We start from the raw sequence: 22,830 nt of genomic DNA on the forward strand, positions 1-22,830 counted from the left end.
GACAAGCCATTTCGTTTCTAGGTGAAAATTTTTCTTAGAAATTTTTATATAATTTTTCATATTGAAGACTTTTGATAAAATATTTAAAATTTCTTTGTAAGTTTTTTTTTTTAAATTATAGCATTAGAAATATCAGAAAATACGAAAATTTCTAGAAAAGATTCTTTTTCATATATGTTCATATTTTTCAGATTTTATAAATTTTCTTTAGAAATTACAGAATGAGAATTTCTTACAATTAGAATATTATTATCCGAATTCACATAAAAGATTAAAAACCGGGAGAAACGGAGAGAGACGGGTAGAGACGAGTAGAGACGGGGAGAGACCGGGAGAGACGGGGAGAGACGGGGAGAGACGAGTAGAGACGGGGAGAGACCGGGAGAGACGGGGAGAGACGGGGAGAGACGAGTAGAGACGGGGAGAGACCGGGAGAGACGGGAAGAGACCGGGAGAGACGAGGAGAAACGGGGAGAGACGGGAGAGACCGGGAGAGACGGGGAGAGACCAGGAGAGACCGGGAGAGGCGAAGAATGTTTCTATTGTGAAATAAAAAAAATTCGGTTTTTTTAATTGAAAATTATTTCAAAGTTTTAATAAAATAAGATTTATATTACATTATAATAAAAATACAAAACAATAAATAGAAACAAATTAATTGAGTACAGTGCCAAAGGCAATAAATAAATAAAGTAAGTTAGAAGTACGTGAATAAATGAATATTAGATTTATTAAAGATAGATAAATGCTTATTCAAAAATAAAATAAAAAGAGCAACAGTAAAGCAAGGCTCTTGAAAGTTAAACAACAAAAGCAAAGAAAATTTGAAAAAAACGTAGCATAAGAATAGAGAGCCACAGCAACGCGTGGCAGGGCATAGCTAGTAGTATATAAATAGAAAAATTAACGATCAAAAGTATTTCAGACAAAAGAAAAATCTGAGAGACGATAATCAAATGAACTCACTGTTCTTCCAGCGTAAGGCGACGATCACCGCTGCGGCGACCAACGCGATAGTAGCAATGAGGAACGGCAATATCACCTTAATATCTGTGTAAAACGGCATGGCCGACGTCATCCCGCGCTTCGACAGCCCTGGCGGTGGTATTTCTGCAAAGTTACAGGAACACAGTGCTTTTGGATATAAACCTTTAAATTAAGTTTTATCGGACGGCGCAAATGCATCTTCAATCACCGATCACCAGCTTCCGATGAAAGTTGCGCTATATTTAGTTTTCATGCATCGACTTGATCTATCTTCAAACTTACCACCCTCCTTCGTCAACGTGACAAATGTGAATTCGGCCTGATTGCTGCCGGCCACGTTGTGAGCTTCGACTTTGAGCTGGTAGACCGAGCTGGGCGTTAAATTCGTTACGACGAATCGTCGTTGCATCTTGATATTATTCGACACTAGAGTCCAATGAAACTCATTTATTGGCCTGTACTGTATAACGAAATATTTTATCGGACAACCGTTATCGGGCCAGACGTGTAATCGCAGCACCAGAGTGGTGGAATTAGGGCTGAGGAAGGCGGCTGCCGGTGGGATTCCCGGGGCTTGACCCTGAGTTCGAACTGAGAGCACCGGCGACGACGGACTGCTGCCGATTTTATTATGCGACGTTAGATACAACTGATACGTGTTGCCGCACAGGAGTCCCTGATAAAAAAAATTACAATTGTATTTTCTTCGTATGTCTATTACTTTCTATCAATTTAATTTCTATACGGAAGAAGTGATTTTGCTGAACTATCTAAAAAGTTAGCTGAATGAAATTAATTTTGGACTATCAAAATAATTATTATGACAAATGTTCAAGCAACAATAATGAGTAATATTGCAAAGTTTTGACACTTTAGCAAACCAGTTTGAGAGTATAGTATAATTAATTAATTACTATAAATTTTACATATTTTAGATATTTTAGCAAAACCATTCTTTTTATGTTAACTAATGAAAATTTTTGACAACTTTATTTTTAATTAAATTTCTAGAAAAGATACATTCTTTTTCATATGTTCATATTTTCAGATTTTGTAAATTTTCTTTAGAAATCACAAAATGAGAATTTCTTACAATTAAAATAATTTATTAAATTCATATTTATTATTCATACTATAAATGAGTAATTTGCTTTTAAAACTGTGACTTAATGTTATTTTATAAGGTTGTCAAATGTGACTGTGCAAAATTATTTCTAACATGGATTTGCTTGATTAATAATTTTATTAAATTAAAAAATATGTAAAGTCTTATAATCATTCTGTTATCTATCCTTGGTTTTATTTATTATCAATTTATTATTTTTAGGCTTTTTTTAACATTAAAATAAAAGCAATTTTTTTCTTACAATGTAAAAATTTTTTTCTATAATAAGAAACGTGTTCCAAATTTTGTATAGTTTTTATGATGAGTCTTGAATAATATTATTATAATGTAAAATTTGCGTCTTATATACTATTAGTATCTTAAAATTTACTAAAGCAATTAACATTTTTTCATCAACAATTAATATAACAATGACGATTAATTATATACAAATTAATCTTGGCCAAGTTTACCTTTAGTTCATGGCTGGTAGCATGCCGAGATAACGGTAACTCATCAAGGGTTCCATGAGTAGTTCGATAATACAGCGTATAACCCGTCAAAGGCGCACCACCGTTATACTCGGATTTCCAATGTAATAACACGCTGCTCGAGGTAGAGCTGGTTACGTACAACACAGGAGCACTAGGCGGAACTGCAACACAGTAGATTTTAGATCGCGGTGTAGTCCAGACTACAATAATATTCTGCCGAATTAGAGTCCGCATAGTAAGTTCATTAAAACCTATTCAGCAGAATATTAGCACCGTAATTGTAACATTGCAGCAGTGACATTACATTGTAACTAACAGCAAATAATATTGTGATATTAGAACACATACAATAACGTTTTGTTATGTAAAATTCCTGCCTGCTCTATTGAAGCTTTATTAAAGCGTCACAAAAAAAAAAGAAGAGAAAGTAACGATTACCTTGCACCGTGAGTGTGTAGTGCAGCTTATCGCTGCCCTGGGAGTTCTCCACCTGACAGGTGTAATTCCCGCTGTCCTGCGACTGCAGATTCGACAACACGAGCTCCCCGGTCGTCAGGATCTGCACGTTCCTGGCGGAATCGGTGCGTATCTGCTCCGTGTTGCCCTTGTACCAGTCCCTTGTCGGATCCCCGACCGCGTTGCACGCCAAAGTCGCCGAGCCCCGCCACGGACGCACTACGTGTCCGCCGAAGGACGTGATCCTGGCTGGCACTCTGTTCGTCGGCACCTGCGCCGCGACCCGCGAACTCTGACCCTCGCCCATTCGGGTGCTACCAGTCACCCAGAACTGATACTCCACGTGCTGCTGCAAGTCGGTCGCCTCGAAAAACGTGCTCGTCGCCGGTAGCGTCTTTTTGCCGTGATTGAGCTCCTCCCGTCCGTCGACGACTCTGCGGAATTTTTTTTTATTATCCTGACAAACTGCGGAAGTCCGATACGAGATAAATTGCAAGACCAGTAGCTTTCACAGGCACTAGGTACGATACAAATTTTGATTTATTAATTTTATTTTTATCTTACCGTGTATAAAGATTGTATTTCGTAATAATTCCGTTTGGCTCGAGCGGCAGTAGCCATGAGATAAGGAGGGCCTGCGGTGAACTCACGACGACTTTGATATCAGCCGGACTGCCCGGCACTAAATAAAAAAATAAGAGAAAGATATTTATTAAAATTATGTGTCGAAAAAAAAGACTACTTTAAGAATCAAACGAATTACCGTCTTCCTCCGTCTGGCAATAAATCATCGCGGAAGGCACACCGTCGCCAATTCTGGTGTAAGCCAAAACCTGGATAGTATAATTGGTGTACCGCCTAAGTCCAGTTAGAACCGTTGTCAGGGCGCTTGTTTTACGAACCTAATCACGGAATTAATGAATTAATTAATTGAGATAGGATACGGAATATACAATTAATTTGGCAGGATAGCCACCTCCATCTCGTCCACCCCTCGCCACGCGTCCGCCAAAATTGGTTCGTAATTCAATTTGTAGCCTTGAATAATGCCGTTGCTATGAGTGCTGGGCGGGGGTTGCCAGGACACTTGCAAGGACTGGGAGGTGAGTGCCGCGCATCTCACGTCATCCGGCGGCATGCTGGGAACTATAAACGAGCATTCCGGGCGATTATTAAAGAAGAAGAGTTAGGAGACAAGTAAGAGAGCATATGCATTTAATAATCACCGTCTTCCAGGGTCTGCGTGATCAGCGGTTCACACAGAGGACCCGGGCCAACCTGGTTGTAAGCTCGGACGACGAGGGTATATCTGGTGTACGGCCTAAGACCTGTAAGTCGAAGCTCCCCGCCGCCTTCCTCTCCGTCGCCCGAGACGGAAGTGAAGTTATACGATGGGTTGTTCGAGCTGAAATAATAATCTCCTGACTATTGGTTCGTTCGTCAAGGAATGTATTTATAATCGTTGAAAAAAATTTTTTTTTTAGATATCGAAAAATATAATCGAAGTCTGGATGTAAGTTCAAATTTAATTTCAATCGATCTTTAAAGAAACGAGTTGTATTATTGATTACGTTTATATTTCTTGTCTTAACTTAGGGTTGCACCATAAAATAATGCAATATAAAAAAGTAAATACTTTATAAGATTGTTAATATATCACTTTAGTATTTTAATAAAATAAAAAAAAATAAAAATTAAAGAACAAAATACATCATCTTTACTGTTTTTGATAAAGTATAAATTTTCAATAACCCGTAAATTGCCTGGGTACCACGTGAAGCATAGTTTATATAGCTCATATTGTAATACAGATCATTTATATCTTATGAGCCATAAAAACCCAGTTTTGCTTTGAAATACATCGAGGGATAAAATTTTTCTGATTACCTCGTTTCCTTGTAACCAACATTGAAGCCCTGTATGTCACCGTGACGAAGCTCCAGCAGTGGGGGCGACCAAGTGACAAGAATCTCGGACGAGGAGAGCGATCTGGCCGCGAGGTTCATCGGCGGACCAGCTGGTTTCTGCGGCTCGGTTCTCACAATGAGCTCCGCCGAGGGGACAGATCGACCAGCTGGACCTTCCGCTATCACGCGTATAGTGTATCTCGTGGCGGGTTTTAAGTCGTCGATCAATGCCGCGTACGGTAAGGGTGGCCCGGTAAACTCTTGTTGCTGCCATATTCCGCCTAGCAATTCCGACGTTAAGATGTCAAGTGTTTCTCTCAAATATACTTTGCGTTATTGCAAATTTGGCAAAAATTAATTTTCGACATATTTAATGTAAAAATGTAGCTTTAAAAAAATTGTTACAAGACTGATTTATAAATATGACAGAGTTTATACCAATTTTATGTTGTATTAATCAATCTTATAATTTATTATTGTACGCGCGATACCGCAAGTTTAAAAACGGATTTCACGGTTACGCCAAAGAAAAGTATATCCAATTTGCGTAAAACAATATTGGTCAATTTACCCTCGCCCTCTTTGTATTGGAGGATGTACTTTAGGACCTCGCTAGTATCCTGCGACTTATGCTGCCACTTAACGTTAATGCTGCGACTGGCCACCATGGCAGTTTCCAGAGCGCTTGGCGGTTGGGGCGGCTCTAAAACACGCGGAATTCGATATTAATGCACTCGTGTGTCGATATATATGCATATAGCGCAAGAGTATCGCATTTGGAATTCAATTATTCTATATCGGGTGGGCGAATTGACCTACAAACTCGATATCGTACCTTGCACGAGGAGTTGCACCAGCTGCTGATCGCGGCCGTAAAGATTGTTCGCCTGGCAGAAGTACGCACCGCTGTCGGCGGCTTCCGCCGACGAGATTTGCAGTTGCGCGATGACACCGTCCGGTGTTATTTCCTGCTTCACTGCGACCCTTTATAAATAAAATTTATAGAAAAAAAAAAGTTTATTAAAAGCGCTCGGACGAAAAGGGAGGCACAACTATGAAATATTCATGTTGCCGTTGCATCAGAGGTGGTATGCTAATGCTTTTGGTACAAACTTCACCTTTGAACAACGGCATTTCAGCTGTTCTCTTGTTAATAGATGGATGAACGGATAATATTTGATCCTTTTAACCGCATATACGGCTCTCCTGAATTTTTTATGTGGGCGCGTTTCACATACGTTTGCCGAGTGCGTGTTCCCTATTATCAGCCCGAAATGCATTATTAATATCGTCGCATCTCATTTGCTAAATTCCGCGTGGCACGATCGATTTATCGAGACTAACGTGCCGCTCGTAATAAACGTTCCGTATCGAGTGACACGATAATCTAGCGAAAATCGTAGAGCGAGGATGGGAGGGTCGCGGAGATTTTGCGCCGCTTTAGTTAATTCATCGCGAGTATCGATTTTCACGCGCGGGTCACACAGAAAGAGACAGAAACATAGAAAGAGAGAGGGGGAGAGAGAGAGGGAGGAGAGAGAGAAAAAGAGAGAGAGAGAGAGAGTCCGTTCTACGATTCCATGGTTAATCTCGACTTACCGGTAATTCGTCGAGGGATTCAGTTCGCTTTTGCCGCCCTTCAGCCAGGTAACGGTAACCGGCTTATCGCCATGTACCTCGCAGTGTAGCGTCGCCGTGTCCCCTTTCTTCACGGTAACAAGCCGCGACGGCGCCGCGAAATACGGAGACGCTGCACAGACGCGAAGCAACAGAAAGAAAAGTCTAAGTTCAATGACAGGATTTTCACATTTACAAGGTAGACGCTTGTACCGTTAATATCACGCGTCGCGTGAAATAATCAGTTTGCAAAAATGTATAATATGTTTTTCTGCGTGATGCAAATTTACTTACAATTGACTTTTAACTGCACAACTTTGCCCAGTCCGCTTCCGATGCCATTGCTCGCGTGGCACAGGTAAAAGCCCTCCCTGTCCTCTTTCACGTGTTGCAGCAACAGAGTGCCGTTACTGAGGATCTTGGTGTAAGTTCTTTCGCGCAACTCCTCGTAATCACCGGCTTTGCTTCCTGTTAACAAGTACCGCGTGAGAGAATCGAACCGATCAAGTGCTCGATCTACTCGAGGCGAACGAAATTTTATCGTGCTTTCCTGGCTCTCGGAAAGAAGTGATTTTACAAATAGTATTACGAAACAAAGATTTATCTGTTTCGATCAACGTAAACATCGCGCGAGACAATTTTACATTGATCCGGGAATAGTAATCCTATATTTTTTTTTGTATAAAAACGATCACTTGGGGTGATTTTTACCATTCAGTTAAAAGTCATAGTTTAATTGTATATTGTATATTATTGATCGTATTTTTTTATTAATATCTAAGGACAATATGTACAAAAAAATGAAGAAGTCAGTTAATACAAACATCTGTACATCGCAGATTTTTGTTAAAAATGCAGATTTGAAAAAACATTTTTTTTTTAATTGTATAATTCCCATTTTATAACAATTTAAAATAAGGTTAACTAAGTCGCTATCAATAAAGTTATTTATATATGTATTTGTTTTTGTATGTAGAATTATTAAAGGTTTATTTTTATTACATTTATTTATTATATTACATATAAATATAAAAACTATACGAAGTATTTTTCAAAAAAAAAAAAAAAAAAAAAAAAATATATATATATATATATAAATAAAGGTAAATATTTGCAGCAACACGATATAAACTTTTTAAATTTATAACATAAACTCTTACATTTGATTGATTTTATAATGTAAACGATGTTTTTTACAGTCCAGCTAGTTTCAACAGATCACGCGAGACAGTTTTGCATGAAAAATAATCGGAAGTTTTTTTTGCATAAACACTCACTTTTTTTTTCATAAACACTCACTTGCCATTCAACAGATACTATAAATACACGAGTCATAACTTGTTCCTACTGTACAAATTCGATCTCGAAAATTTTCAAATAAATGGCAAGATTTTGAATCGGTAAAAAAATTTTCTGTGACGTGAGCTTTATTTCTTCGACGCTGTAAAAACCTTCCCGCATAGGGGGACTATTCTCGAATTAAAATGGCTTTATTTGCAATCGTCTCACCGGTGGCTTTTTTCCATACGATCGTCGGCGTCGGGACGCCCTGCGCCTGGCAGTGCAGCGCGACATGGCGGTTCCTCTCGACGCTCACGTCGGTCGGCTCGACGATCCATCTGGGCGGCACTGCAACGTCAGAGACAACCCGCTTTACGCAGATCCGTCACGCGTGCGTCAGCATTCAACTTTACTATTACGTCTTGCTTTACTGGTCGTTAGCGATTTAGAGACAGGTACGTTTTTTCATGATAGAGAGAAAGAGAGAAAGAGAAAGAGAGAGAAAAAGAGAGATAGAGGAAGCCGTGAAAAAGCGCGACGCAAACGAAAGAGAGCTACGTGAAGCTCATGTCGCTTCGACGCGCAACGCGCGACTTCTGCACGTCAAAGAGATCGAATCTCAAACGAACCGATAAAAGACGGCGCGATAGAGAGTAAAAAAGAGAGAGAGAGAGACAAAGAGAGAAAGAGAAAAAGAGATGTATCGAGTTAGATAGATAGAGAGAAGAGAAAAAGAGAGAAAGAGAGAGAGAGAGAGAGAGAGGACCTCGCGCGTGAAGCTACTATGCCCGCTCTCGTTTGATCTTCCCTCTTTGGAATACATGCTCTCTTCCGCGCGACCTTTCGCACTTTTCTCTTTTTTTTTCCCCGAATCTCCGCTTGACGCTTCGTATATATACACACGCGGATATAATTAGCGCGATGTGAAGAGAAACTGATAAAGATACTGAGAGAAGATAGAGTGAGAATGAAGGTAAGTATGCGGATGGGGGTCAGAGTTGTGGAGAGTCAGGGGGTAATATGAATCGATGCGAGGCGTATTTCGCGGGTGTCAATTGATATACGTATATATAAAGTCTCGTGTCATTCGCACGCCAGGCAGCAGCAGACAATTCACCTCTATGTTCAACACCGCAACAGGGCAACAAGGAAAGTGACAAGGGCGGGAGCAATCGATCATCTATTATCTGCAACGTTAAACTCTCCTAGGAGCTACCAACAAGGACAACGAAACGTAGGCGTCTCTATAGCGCGCGACAACATTACGTATAACAGCTCTTAGCTCACTTACGAAAGGAGAAAAAAAAAAAGAAAAAAAAATAGAAGAGTACAACGGAGACAGATGCTTGGTCGAAGTTTCTCGATCCGGCGCGAGATTTGCGTCGCGCATCGATTTGTCGACAAAGTCTTAAAGTGAGGGCGGGGTGGTACTTGTACGATCAGGTGTATTGTTTTGGCAGGGTTCTACTTCTTACTGTGGTGGTAAAAAAACGCTGCACAAGCGAGATACTGTGAGTGGGAGTTTCCAACGTTTTACAAGACGGCAAAGTATCGGCCACGCATCGATCGCGTGCGACAATATATAATAATATATAGATAGATAGATAGATATATATAGATATGTATGTGACATATGTAACGTGAGTATACAAATATATATACTCGAGCCCAAACGGTGGCGTGTGAAACAAGTAGAACTCTCGGAAATTGGTATGCAAAAGGGCGGGAAGTGTTTGGGTGCGGACCTCGTGAGAGGGTGGCGAATAATAATAATAATAATAATAATAACAATAATAATAATGATACCAATAATAACAATATATATGTATGTATAAGTACCCGCGTCTAACGACTAGTTCAATAAAGTACGAATTTAATTAATGATATACGTACTACTAGCCTACATTCTTTACCGGTCGCTGACGAGGCGAGGCGGAGGGTGCGCGCGCGCTCGGTATTCTTACGAGTTCAAGCTCTTGTGTATTGAGTACCACGCAAAACTTCAGATTCTTTCTATTGGCTATCGACAAGCTTAGGAGCTTTTTATCGTGCTCATAGGATCATTATTCTTGCACGAAGGAGAGCTTGCGGGCGCGTTACGCGAGCGTCCGGCAGCCTCGTCCCGTTGCGACGAAAGAAATATAAAAAGGAGAAAAAGAGATACGGACGGACAGAGAGAAAGAGAGAAAGACAGAGAGACGGAGACAGAAACAGAGAAAGAAAGAGAGAAAGAGTGAGAGAGAAAGAAAGAGAAAGTTGGTGAGAAAGCATGCAGAAGTGAGTAAAGGCTGCCTTCCAACGAGCCCAAAGAAGAGCCAGCGCAAAGGTCGGTGAAGATTGGTCGTGAGCGTAGTGGCACGTGCTCGCACTTGGGTGATCAAGATACTTTGATATATATTATTTAAATATAATTTGATAAACACACAGACACACAGAAAGAGATAATATATATTTACACGTAAAAAATATGCAGGCAAGTTTTGTGGTGTGTCTACGACTACGTAAAGAGATCATGCCGAATGAAGTATCGATGCTCATACACGCACGCACGCAGGCCAGAAAAAATCTTTTTTTTTTTTTTCGTTCTCATTTATATTTGTAGCTGCAGTTGTTGCTGTAGTTGTTGTAGTTGTTGTAGTTGAAAACGAGTAAAAAATAAGGAAAGGTGCAAACTGTTACCTTTATTATTCGGTCAAGTCAAGCAAACCTCGGGGGTCCACGAGATACCGACGCATTCCCAGAGAGCCAAAGCAACGCAAATGTAATACACACTGTGTCTGGGGTAAGAAGGATGGTCTCGGATGAATTCTGCGGGAGGGATTCGATAGGTCGGGCCTCGGAGGAGTGATGGGGGACCGGGAGATCGGGAGCGTAAATGATCGTGATCTCGCCCGGGGGTGAACGTGCTGTCACTCGAAATCTCGATGGTATCGTCTTTAAGCCGTGGAGCCAACGATCTCTCTAAATGTCACATCCTGGCGAGAACACAGCTATGAGATGAACTATGGTGAAGCGGGACCGAGTCAATAAGCGCGGTGATATGTCGATGGCGGTGGATGATGAAATGGCGGCTGAGACTGGAGAACAGGCGATGTGGGAAGCGATGAAATGGATGTTCAGAGGATGACGTCTGACCCCGACAAATTTCGAAATTTCACGGCATCACAATTACCTACGTCGCAGCTCGGTGAACATTTATTTAAGGGCTTCCTGATGTCAACTAGTTTCGAAAAGTTATTCAATTATTATTACGTGTTACGTACAGCTCTTGAATTTACGATATTGAAATCAATACTCGTAGGTGCTAAAGGGCTCGAACAATTTTCACAATGTGATCGAAATTCTTCTATAAATTTAGAAAGAAAAAGGAGATTAAAGATTAGAGATGTCATTCAATTAGCCGGGGTGAGGCGGTCGGGGAAAATGGTAAGGGGATTATTAGGAATGTTAGGATAAGGGTTGGCGATCATCTAGTTACCTTTTACCTGTAGCTTGGCCGTGTACCTGACCTCGGCGGCGGGGTTCGCGGCGACGCAGGTATAGTCGCCGGAGTGCTCGGCCGCGAGATTCGTTATACTCAGGAGGCTCGAGTAGGGATCCAGTTGGGAGACGTTTGCGACGGATGCCAGATTCGGTGGCAAGGGAAAGGGGCTTTGGCCGTCTTTCAGCCAGGATATGGTTAGGGGTGGATCTCCCGCCGCGACCCCGCACACCGTCCGCGTCCGCATCCCCTCGGATAGTCCCTCTTGGAACGTAAATGGCTCAATAATAGGGGGTACTGGAAAAGGTCAAGAGAGAAGAGAGAACCATACGTGAGAGCAAGAAAAAGATGGCACCAAAAAAACGCAAGAACCTTGTAATACCAGGTATACGTGTTCTTTTCATATATATATGCATAAATATATATATATAGGTTTATACTGTGAGACGGTATGTGTATATATATATATTTTTTAGTTTTTTTTTTGCTTCTGTTCCTTCCGCTTCATATAAACAGTGGTACGTCCATGTATATGTAGATATATATATATAGAATATAATATGTATATATATGTAGAATATGTACAATAGAGGCAGTATAGTAACGTAGCAATGTAGAGGAGAGAGAGGGTGGCCCCGCCGCGGACCTGCCCCTGACGCCCTCACACCTTATACACTTAAATTGGCATTGCACACTTGCGCGCAGCATCCGATCCTCTCCAACGTAGAGCAAGTCTTCATCTTTCCGAAGCTACCGCATCGTTTCCCTCGAGATGTTCGAACGTGCTTTTTTTTTTTATTACATTTTCAGAGGAATAAAGTGACTTGTACGAAAATCTCTTCGTGTCTATCTCAAACGCTGTGTGCTAAGATTAAAAGACAGTAAAAAAACGCGAAAGAGATAGTTGTTAAACGCAGAGATAATTAATGAACATCCGGAAAGAGGAAACGCGCGGCGTCGCTCTCGAGAAGTCGAAGCGCAACTTTCTTTCGGGGAAGTGTGGGAGAGGTAGTGGGCGGGTATCGTGCATAAGGAAAGAGTCACGCTAAGCGTGAGCAATCTTTAGTTACAAGTCACCGAGTCTCTACGTTCCTTGGTGACGAGAAGTCGGCGAGGGTTCCGTCATGGATGCGCCCGGAAGCGCATTCAACGCCGCATTCAATGCTGCTTCGAATTTTGATCTTTGTGTTGCGAACACTCCAAAAACATTCACGGAGAACATTCCGCCGATCAATCGCGCATCATCTTCGCGGAGCGGAACGTAACGATAGCTGTTAATACGATAGAAAACGCGCGACTTTCTCCATGCGCAGCATCCAATTTCGGGCCTGGCCGACGTGATTTCACACGCACGCAACGGGCACACACGCGCACACTCAAAAACTCGGGCTGTCAGGCGGTCGTCGGGCAAATTGTAGGGGGCCTAGAGGAGGATTACCATGAACCACAAGCCGCTGCGTGTGCGATACCTCTGCGGCCACGTTACGGGCCACGCACGAGTAGTTGCCGTTGTGATCTGGAGATAAACTTTCAATCATCAGTATGCTATTGTACTGGTCCATATTGGTGACAGTGACGCTTTCCATCAGCGACGGCCCCATCGAGCGTCCGTCCTTGAGCCACGTGATGGACAGGGGCAGATCGCCTCTGGTCACTGAACACGTCAGGGTGGTGCGTTCGCCGAGATGCAGGTCGCGATCTGCCGTGAACGGGCTAATTTTGGGGGGAACTGGAATAATAACAACGAGACAGCTCGTGAGCGCACGTTACGATACATAGACGGCAATCGGTAGCATGGTGCGCGCGTCTCGGGCCTCCTTCCACGCAATCCTAAAACTTATCTATAACCACCCCCTAGCTTTTCGCATGGTGACCTCCTTTTGTCACCTTCGTTTTTTTTTTCCGATCGGATTATACGACGGCAGTCGTATTAATTCGTCGGTTTCCAGAGTCGTGGAACATCCTTTCCTCGTCACGATCGCCACACTTGCCATCTCGGATCGTCGTCTCCTCGGTCAGAACGGTCCACCTGCGACAATTCGTTGCCATAGGAAACCAAAAATGAGGCCTTACCGATCACCGCGACGTCCCCGGATCTTCTGGCGCTATGACCCTGCTTGTTCCTCGCCCAGCACGTGTACACCCCGGCGTCGCCCTTCTTTTGCACGCTGCTGATCATCAGGGTGCCGTCCGCGAGCACCTTCTGGCGCAGATCGTCCGGTAATTCGCGATTAGCTCTCTCCCACTTGATCTCCTCGATCGGATATCCGGCCACCGGGCACTTCAAGCGGAGAGTCTCGCCGGCGACGGCGGTCACTTTCGGGATCAGGCGTATGTACGGAAGTCCTGGACGGGAAACGTTCACGTTTACATATTTTCCTGGAGATCCTTTCCTAGCTCGAGGAGTTTCGAGCTAGCGGACGGAAAGCTATGATAAGATTGAATAAACAAATCGAATAGTCGGCTGGAAAACAGTCGTTACGAGATTTAATCTTTTAACGAAGACATTATTTTCGTGAAACGTGCTGCTTCTCTGGAAACTAAAATTTAAATTTGCAGCATTCTCGCGCTTTAATTAATGTCATGTAATAATTAAATGCTGATGATATCAGATTCTAATTTCGGGAAAAATACGATCATAGCACGGTTTACATGTGACGATGATTTATGGTCATAAATTAGTAATAAGTCATTAATCATCGATGCGACTACTCGATATCGAAAAAGCGAGAGATGAGCTACGATTTTGGTGATGCGGCTACACCGCGTGAAATTAATTATAATTTGTCTCACATTATGCAATGTGATAATTAACGGGAAGGTACGCACCGTAAACATTCAGTCGCGCAGCATGTGTCACCTTTCCCGCGCGATTTTCGGCAGTGCAGGAATACTCGCCTCCGTCCTCCACCATCACGTGGCTTATGTTAACGTGGGATATTACGTCGCCGTGCACCGTCACGTACTGGCCAATGACGAACCTTGCGCAACAATCAACGAGCGTTTGATTTAAAAGGCAATTCACGAGCTAATTCCCCGTGCGTTCGGTGAAATTTACAAAGGGCAATACACTGAGTATCCCGCGTGACGTTCGTAACTTTTTTTTTTTTTTTTCAATATAATAAAGGGGGAATATTTTAGCGTGCAACGGTTACAAATGTAATCGTGTTTTTCTCCGTCGCGATTGCGCCGCGAGGCAATGGTAATAAAAGCACGATAAAACTGAAGATGGCGAAATGATACGTGGACCCTTCACGGGGAGCGTTTTCGCATTTCTATCTGTTATCCGGCAGTCCGACAGCGGGCTAGACAGCTCTCAAATCGGCGCAATCTCGTGAATCTCTCTCGTGAGTGCACGCGAATCCCCGGAGTTATCGTTGCGCGTTATCGTTTAGAATTTGTCACGTTCCATCTCGATCGGACGGAGAATGAAACTACGACCGCCGGAAACTGGCCGTCCGGTCGCGGGCGAAGAGGGATATGAGCGATAACGGCGGGGGGAGAGGAAAAGAGATGGAAAGCCGGTGATAAAACGGGATACGATGAGATCCGCGAGATGGTGGATCCTTTACGCCGATCAGTCGTTAAACTGCGAGCGGAGTTTGCGCGTGTCACTTCTCTTCCCGATGGCGGTATATACGCGCCATCCGCGCGATAAATATTCCCGTTTCCGCCTGGGATATTACACCCGGAATTGCCGGTACGCGTATATATTATACGATCGCGAATGGCACCGTCAGAAATTATAGTTCAATTACGATAGTGATATAAACGATATTTAAGACGCCCCGCGCGCAATTTATGGTCCGTTCACCTTTTTTTTATTTCGGACACGTCGATTTCCGATAGCTTCGCCCTTTTCCCCCCTCTCCGAGTTCTATTAATAACGTTAATAGTAACACGTAGAGGGAGGTCGCCAATATTGGCATAGGCCTCCGAAAGCGGCACCCTCTTATTCCCCGGCAACTAAACATTAGGATCAATATTGACTCCATTGGTATTAAATGACGTAAAAAGATTCAGTGCTGGAAGGGTTAAGAAATATTATCAGTGCTTGTAGTGACCTTCCTTTATCGTAATAATAATTGAAGAAAACGGAAAACGTTTAATATATTTGACGAGAGATATACATAATAACTCAATGTCACAATCACGCACAAACGGCTGTTATTTTTCTCCTTTCCTTTCCACTTTCCCTGCCAATTTCGCGGGAATGTCATTAGTTACGCCAGTGAATTACGTGTGTGTTTTTTGATATCAGCTTCCCCCTCCCCCCTTCCCGAATGGCGGGCAACATGAAATAACAGCAAAATGTAGGCTATTTTCAGAGGATTGGGACAAACTTACCTTCCATTAGTCGGTAAGGGAAAACCGTCTAACGCCCACGATACCTGGGGTGTAGGATTTCCTGCGGCGGAACATTTTAAGGACACGGCGGGTCCTGGTTGGAGAGTTTGCTCGATGAACGAGTACAGCAGCACGGGCGGTGCGTCTGGAATGTTAACGTGTAAGGCAAGCTTAATTACGCGAAAGGGAGCAAATTTATGCCGCTAAACGTTACCGTTAATCAAAGTTGTTGCAACACGAAAATACCTGGGAGCGATCGTTCAAAGTTAAAAGAAGATAAGGAGGAGGAGGAGGAGGTGGAGGAGGAGGAGGGCGGGGGAGGGAACGAAGGAGGCGAACCATGTTTCCGTGATGTGGAATTAATGCAAATTCGATACTCCGGATAAACCAATTCCTCGCTCTTGAAAATTGTTACAAAGGTATACATTCCCGTGCTTATGTATCTCGCGGCCCGAGCTTCGACGTCTAAAAAAAAAAAAAAACTCCAGGTTGGAAAGTTTCATCCCCGTATACATCTCTGCGCTTTCCGTTATGAAAATGCGGATTATCAATACAATCTGCGCACCGAGTACCGCGACCCGGTAACAAAACGCGAATGCACGCAAGGGGAGCGAGAGGGTTGAACGACGAGAGGGTTACGAGCCGCGCGAGAAAAGAAGAAGTCGGACGAGAGGCAGCGCGATATTCCTGGATCCCGAAAGCCCGCCACGCCCAGCGCACATTTTCGCAGCGGAATAAGAGAGACAATGGGCTCGCCGTCACGGAAGCGCCGCTATTTCTCGTTGATGTTACCTCGGAGCAACATACGGAGAAAGGTCCCGCCGATGTGCGGCGGTACAGAGAAGATTCTCGCGAGATGGATTTTCGGCGAGAGATCCCGGGCTCGATTTTCCGGCCGCGCTCGTTAAATTAAAAGCGCCGATTAATTCCGCTGTCATTAGAAAAAGCTCCGCCTGTCGCAGCTCGCGTCGTTCGCGAAGGATTCGGGGAGGTCGCCCACACCCCCTCGGAGGAACGGAAACAGACGGGCTCTCGTCGTCGGAACGAATGAACGGATTCCCGGTGCCCTCCCTCGCGCCGTGTTCACGAGTCCGTGCGCAAATTGATGAATCCCGTCTCGATTCCTCCCGGCGATCATCAGATCGTCGTCGTCGCGGCACTTCCGGTCGATGAGATGGAATTTTAAGTGACGGCGATAGCGATCGAACGTCGGTTTTACAATACCTTGGAGGCGGAAGACGTTCGCCGCTCGCCCGGCAGGAACCGACGGACTCCTGCCGCTTTTACGTTGATTGTACATCCCGCGAATAATTAATATCCATCGTCGTCGTCGTCGTCGAGCAACGACGTCTGTCAAAGTGTACGAAAGTTAAGTCGCCGGCGAAATGATGGTGGAAATTGGTAAAAATATCGACCCGCCGTATACATTCGTTCGCGCGCATAATTATATTCCGACGTGAAATTCTTTCTTTTTTTCACTGTAACGCGATCGGGATTCCACCGCGGCGAGGATAATTGGATTTATACTTTTATTCCTTGCCCCCCCTCCCCTCCCGCCCTTCCAGCGGAATGTGTTCGACGATGTCGCGACTATTTCCGACGCGGAAGCGATATAATAAAAACGGAGCGAATTAAAGCGCTCGGACGTTAGCCTTCGAATCGCGTAAAAACGCTTTTCCGCGAAAAACGCGCACACAGAGACGCCGGAGCTACGCTCGAAACGCGAGGAATTCATTTTGAGTAATTTGGCAGTTCTGTTCGCTCGAGGAAATGACTTTTCTGCCGCTGGCTTCTATTCTGCCACCGCGTAACGTAGAATTCGCCCATTTGCCCCGACGGTTGAAATTGTAACAGGCGGAGCGTTTTATGTGCCGCGATACACGATATTCGCGAATTTCATATGTATTAGTATGAGAAAACCGAAAGACAAGGAGAAAGAGAGAGAGGTGGAGAAAGAGAGAGAGAGAAACCAGGTAAAAATTAATTTTCTCATCCGACTCACGTATATATTTCCGGATATTAAATCATTAATAATCAACCACCGATATCGATTTTATATTGGCAACGACGTTTCGCGCGAATCACTTCCTTCTCCGGCCAATGGGAAGGCGATCGAATCGATAAACCGCCCGCTAATCGCGAGAGCGCCGCGCCGACCGCGTCGAGCGAGAAACGCTTGAATTTCGCGAGATGCATCTCGCACAATTTGCCAGGCGTTCTCTTCGGGCCTCGGAAATAACTCTCTTTTTTTGTTCCCCCCTTTTTTTTTTACAGTCGCTTCCGACCTAGCCACAGTGCCGCAACGCGCTGGACCGCTTTTCTCATCCTCGTCGTCCTCGCGCACCCGCGAAATTGCATCGGCGGTGAGCTTTGTCCCGCTCGCTCGCTCGCGCAAACCGTGGCCGTCCTCGCCGTCGGCGTTCGCTCGCTCGAATTCTCTTTGACGTAAATTCCGTGCATTACTGACGCTGACGAGCGAGAGACACTAACTTCATTGTTGTTTCAAAGGCCTTTCCTCCCTGCTGGCCGCCATGGCCCTGGCCCTGCCTCGCCACCCCGAACGCTCCCCGAACGATCGGTCTAGATACACAGGGTGTGTCCGGCCACGCGATACGCCGCGTAAACTGCATATTAACGACAACACGCGGATTCCTCGCACGAATTTTTAATACGTTCCGCGAATTTAATACTTCCGCGCGAATCACCCGTCTCGTTACGGCGTAATCGAGACTTGAAATTTCCATCGTCGAATATTCCAGAAGCAAAACACCGGGATTGAATCTCCACCGGGGCACACAATCCGTTTGAGGCTAATTAAATCCCGCCGACAAAGTTTAATTCGTGAAAGAGAAATTCTTTTAATACCCTACATTAAATATTTCTGCAATTAGAATTGTGTGCTCCCTCTTTTTTCCTCCTCCTTTTCACTGAGAAAGCGACTCTAAATTCATCGGGGAATCTATTATTGAGGTCGAGATAGAGCGTGCGAAAGAGAAAGGTGGACGCTCAACGTCGCGGAACGCCTCCGAGGTAGGATGAGCGACACGAGGGCCGGGAGTGCACAGCTGCAAAACGAGGTAAAAGCGCTGTAAAAGAAGATCCCTATCCGCTTCAAAGTGGTGCCTACCCTTCGGCCGGCAGCTCGGCACGCGGCCGCCGCCTCTTTGCCGAGTAATCGAGTTCTGTGTAATTTGATAGGTAGTATAACGCGGGCTGTCGATCGGTGCGCAGTGTCTCCTCTCTCTCTTTCTCTCTCTCCCTCTCTCTATCTCTATCTCTATCTCTATCTCTCTCGTTGGGACACCTTTGACAGCGCCTTTCGAGGATGACACGAGAGAGCGAGAGAGATAGAGAGAGGGAAGGAGACGCGGGTCAATATCCTGGCGCAAGGAGATCAGGCCACCGTACTAGACGTCGCCGTTATTATATGGGTTATCTCTGGGGGGATGATGCTACTACACGCTCACTCACACGATCGGAAACGCCATTATTAGTACTTTCCGCGCGCGAAGCACGAAGGAACGATCGTTATACGCTGAGCCTCTTAATAGCAAACGTATTTAATCGACGAAATGTGTGTCTCTACCCTCGCGCCCGAGTGGCTCGAGTCCTCGCTCCCTCCCCCGTCGACAAACTAAAGTTAAACCATCCTTATCTACGTAACGTTTCTCGCTTGAAGACAAGACGCATGATGCCCTTTCGCGACGCTACCGAATTAGTTGAGCCACTTAGCGCGTTCCAAATGTAGAACTTGGAGATTTGCAGGGAAATTTTCTAATTACTTCGCGTCTAATTTTTGTGTTTTTTTTTTCTTTTCCATTAAAACGTCGTCGTGTCTGTTCTTCGAAATTCGAGCTCGCATAGCTCGCTGGTCCCGCGATTCGTCGCAGTGGACGGACGGATGCGGAAGAAGGTGTTTACATACCGCCCAGTTGGAGTTCCGCCGACGCTTGAGCGGTGTCGCCTTCCGATCTTCTCACAATGCACTGATACATGCCGCGGTCCTCCCTCCCGATTCCATTCAGCTTCAGTAATTCCGACTGCCTTCCCGAACCTGGAAGTTGCCGGCCGTCCTTGTACCACGTGATAAAGTGCGGTCCAGCCTGCGGATGCGTGCCGACCTCGCATCTGAACTCCGCGTTGCCTCCTAAGTGAACGCTCAGCAACGGAGGCGTCACCTCCACGTGAAGAGGCGCCGTCACAATTAACCTGAGATTGCAACAGAGACGCCGATATCAATTGAATTTTGATTCGTAACAACGGCGAAATCAGCGTGTGTCATCTATATAAAATTATCCAGCTAATTTAAAAATAAAATCATCTTTATCTTATATAAGATACATTTACGTGTAATTTACTTTATCTTTATCTAGACAATTTAAGTTATCTGTGAGCACTGAGTAAAATGATGTAGCGATTTATAACGAGATGTCACAATTGAAATGTTGGGATAAATAGCAAATGGACTTTAAGTGGTACAAAAGGTTGGGCTCTTTAGTAATTTATTTAATAATTTCAACTTTCATTACCTGATTTCGGCGCTCGCCTCGCCACCAGGATTAGAAGCGGAGCAACGATACACCCCGCTGTCCTCTAACGTTACCGCCTCGATGGCCAGCACTGAACCAAGAAGTCTGGTTCTGGGTCCGGAGAGTACCAGCATTGGCTCTGCTCCTGTTTGCGCGTACCACCTGCAAGCGAGAGCATCGAGAATGCTTTCAACTTAATAACGTCCATAAACGTTGCTATGCTTTCCAAGAATTTATCGCGGAGTGCATGAAATAATAATCTTTAGAAAGCATCTACATTATATATAAATATAATTATGAGTAAAATTAGAGAAACATATTAAATGCTTCAAAACGTGGTAAAATAACGTAGAAAGACCTGTTTCATTTTGCTAATTAAGTGAAAAAAGTGTTAATATATCATTTGCCAGGATCGTGACTCAAATGCGTGGAATGGTAATAAATTTAAGAGATTTAAGGTGTCGTTTTAAATGCAGTTTATATCGCAACACGATTTCTATTGTTATGCTCGATCGATCGCGCATATAATATTCTATTCTCGCGTTCGCTTTTAACGCTCGCCAAGTTCGCGGCATAATCGATTTTCAGCGGAGTCGTTACAGCCAGCTCGATCGGGTTCAAGTGTTCGATGACAGCGTATAGTTTGACACAATCTCCAAATAGCTTGCTCTCGCCCTCTCTCATTCTCCGCCACTTTGCCCGCGTGTCCTCCCTTCTGTCTCTCGCACTCCGCCTCGTTGACGAATAATTTTTCATCGAAAGGCAAAGCAGTTGGCACACGGCAAAGAGGCGGCGAGAGCGGCACGAAAGGGGAGAGCGGTTCAATTTCGTTGGCTTTTCGGATACGTCGACCTAGAAACGACATCCAGCAGCGTTTATCCCCAGGATCCTCTCTCTATGGAGTCACTGACAGTTCGCGATCGGACAGCACGCGAGGACTTTGGATCAGAGACGTTCAAGGAGGATTCTCTGGCCTTTTGCATTCATAATTTATCAAAGAATTTTATTTAACTCGGAATTAGAAATGTAACACGAAGCTCCGGAGATCTCGTAGAAAAATTTTAACAAATTTAAGAGTTGTAATGCAAGCAATATAAAAAATTGTTAAAGCTCACCGTGTTATTTTAAAAGATTATTGAAGATGTCTTTTTATAAAAATGTGATTTCTGTTAAATCTTTTCTTACAGATAACATTTTAAAGTCTCTCTGGATTTAAGTTATATATATTTTATAAATTATATTTTAAATTAAATCAAGTTAATTATTAGATATTAATATTAGATTAATATTATTTCAGCAAATACCAATAGTAACGTAAATAATAGTAACGTACAATAATCAATACAATTTTCTATTTAACAATGTAAATGTACAACATATATTTATGAATATTTTCATTTATTCAGAGTAAAAATAAAATATTCTAAAATAATTGCTATTAAAGTTATATTATCCTTGATGTTTGTTGGGACATGTACTTTTTAATTAATATATAATGTAAAAATTAAATTTCATATGTTCCATGCTCTAATTACAAATGTTACATTATTACTCGGTGTCTGACACACTTCACATACCTTTATATTGCTTTTTTGTTAAATATATATAGGATTTGAATTTTTTAAATTTAAATTACACGATGCAACAATTAATTAAAAGACGGATAAAAGTATTTGACTGATAAAACAATTTTAGTTCGGTAAGCGTAGCAAATCTGTAAGCTTAAGGTGTCCTAAGCATCCCAGTAACGAGTAATGTAGGATTAAAGGAACTTTAAAATGTGTAAACGCCTATTCTTCTCTCTTGGAACGTCTTATGAGAGCATCTTAAAAGTATTTGTGATATTTTATTAGGACGTCAATGTATAATGTTCGACAGTAAAATCACATTGGCTCGATTTGAATACCCGTGTAAAATATTCAGTTGGAAAGTTGGCCCGATCGGACCTCTGGATCGCCAGGCCGAGTTAAAAAGACGGAGGAGTTCGGAGGGGCCGCGTTACGGCCTGCACCGTAAAAGTACTTAAAAGTTGCGCGTGTCTATGGGATCTCAATAAATTCCGTGAGGAGGATCTTATCCGTGCGATTTGTCCGGGAGCGTTTTCGAATCGATCGGCGCGGGCGTTATACTCGCGGCGATATATCGAGCGCGTCGAGATGTATCGGCGTCGCATAAATCTCGCGACAAATTTACGGGCGTCCCTCTCGTATATATGCGCGCATATAAATTCGCATAATGCATTCCTCGCGGAGGGAAGGGGAGAGGTGGCGGGGCCCGGATCCCTTCCCCCCCCTAGTCTTAATAATACGGTAATATTTCAAGAGCGGAATCCGCGCGATACACGCGTTTCGGGCTCCCGCGAGACAATCGACCGTTCGTCGGGAGTGGCGCGACGACTTGAAAACGTATTACGCGAATGTATTTTTCATAGAGGAGCTATATACGGCCCGGCCCGGCCCGGCTTGGCTCGCCTTGACCGGCGGCGTGTCGCGATATTGCCAATAAATTTTCTACGCCGAGCATTTGCCGGTAGCTACAACCGCGCGGCGGTCTCGGAAGAGCAAGAGAGAGAGAGAGAGAGAGAGAGAGAGAGAGAGAGAGAGAGAGAGAGAGAGAGAGAGAATGA

The 22,830-nt window shown here is 43.8% G+C and overlaps 1 protein-coding gene across 1 annotated transcript in view; it reads right to left on the minus strand.

Annotated features, from left to right (window-relative positions):
- The window catches only part of LOC105833999 (Down syndrome cell adhesion molecule-like protein Dscam2), a 109,226-nt gene that overhangs the window by 3,588 nt on the left and 82,808 nt on the right, over positions 1–22,830 (minus strand). Inside the window, exons 6-26 of the mRNA XM_028191628.2 lie at positions 20,205–20,366; positions 19,601–19,884; positions 15,676–15,820; positions 14,158–14,309; positions 13,402–13,674; positions 12,767–13,057; positions 11,326–11,625; positions 8,076–8,195; positions 6,861–7,034; positions 6,549–6,699; positions 5,785–5,933; positions 5,521–5,652; positions 4,930–5,230; positions 4,269–4,447; positions 4,019–4,188; positions 3,806–3,944; positions 3,607–3,724; positions 3,025–3,476; positions 2,566–2,747; positions 1,270–1,663; positions 967–1,110 (exon numbers count right to left, since the gene is read on the minus strand). Coding sequence (XP_028047429.1) covers positions 967–1,110; positions 1,270–1,663; positions 2,566–2,747; positions 3,025–3,476; positions 3,607–3,724; positions 3,806–3,944; positions 4,019–4,188; positions 4,269–4,447; positions 4,930–5,230; positions 5,521–5,652; positions 5,785–5,933; positions 6,549–6,699; positions 6,861–7,034; positions 8,076–8,195; positions 11,326–11,625; positions 12,767–13,057; positions 13,402–13,674; positions 14,158–14,309; positions 15,676–15,820; positions 19,601–19,884; positions 20,205–20,366 — 4,412 coding nt within the window. The remainder of the gene's footprint in view (positions 1–966; positions 1,111–1,269; positions 1,664–2,565; positions 2,748–3,024; positions 3,477–3,606; positions 3,725–3,805; positions 3,945–4,018; positions 4,189–4,268; positions 4,448–4,929; positions 5,231–5,520; positions 5,653–5,784; positions 5,934–6,548; positions 6,700–6,860; positions 7,035–8,075; positions 8,196–11,325; positions 11,626–12,766; positions 13,058–13,401; positions 13,675–14,157; positions 14,310–15,675; positions 15,821–19,600; positions 19,885–20,204; positions 20,367–22,830) is intronic.

Source organism: Monomorium pharaonis, chromosome 11 (genome assembly GCF_013373865.1).
Source record: "Monomorium pharaonis isolate MP-MQ-018 chromosome 11, ASM1337386v2, whole genome shotgun sequence".
NCBI lineage: Eukaryota > Metazoa > Arthropoda > Insecta > Hymenoptera > Formicidae > Monomorium > Monomorium pharaonis.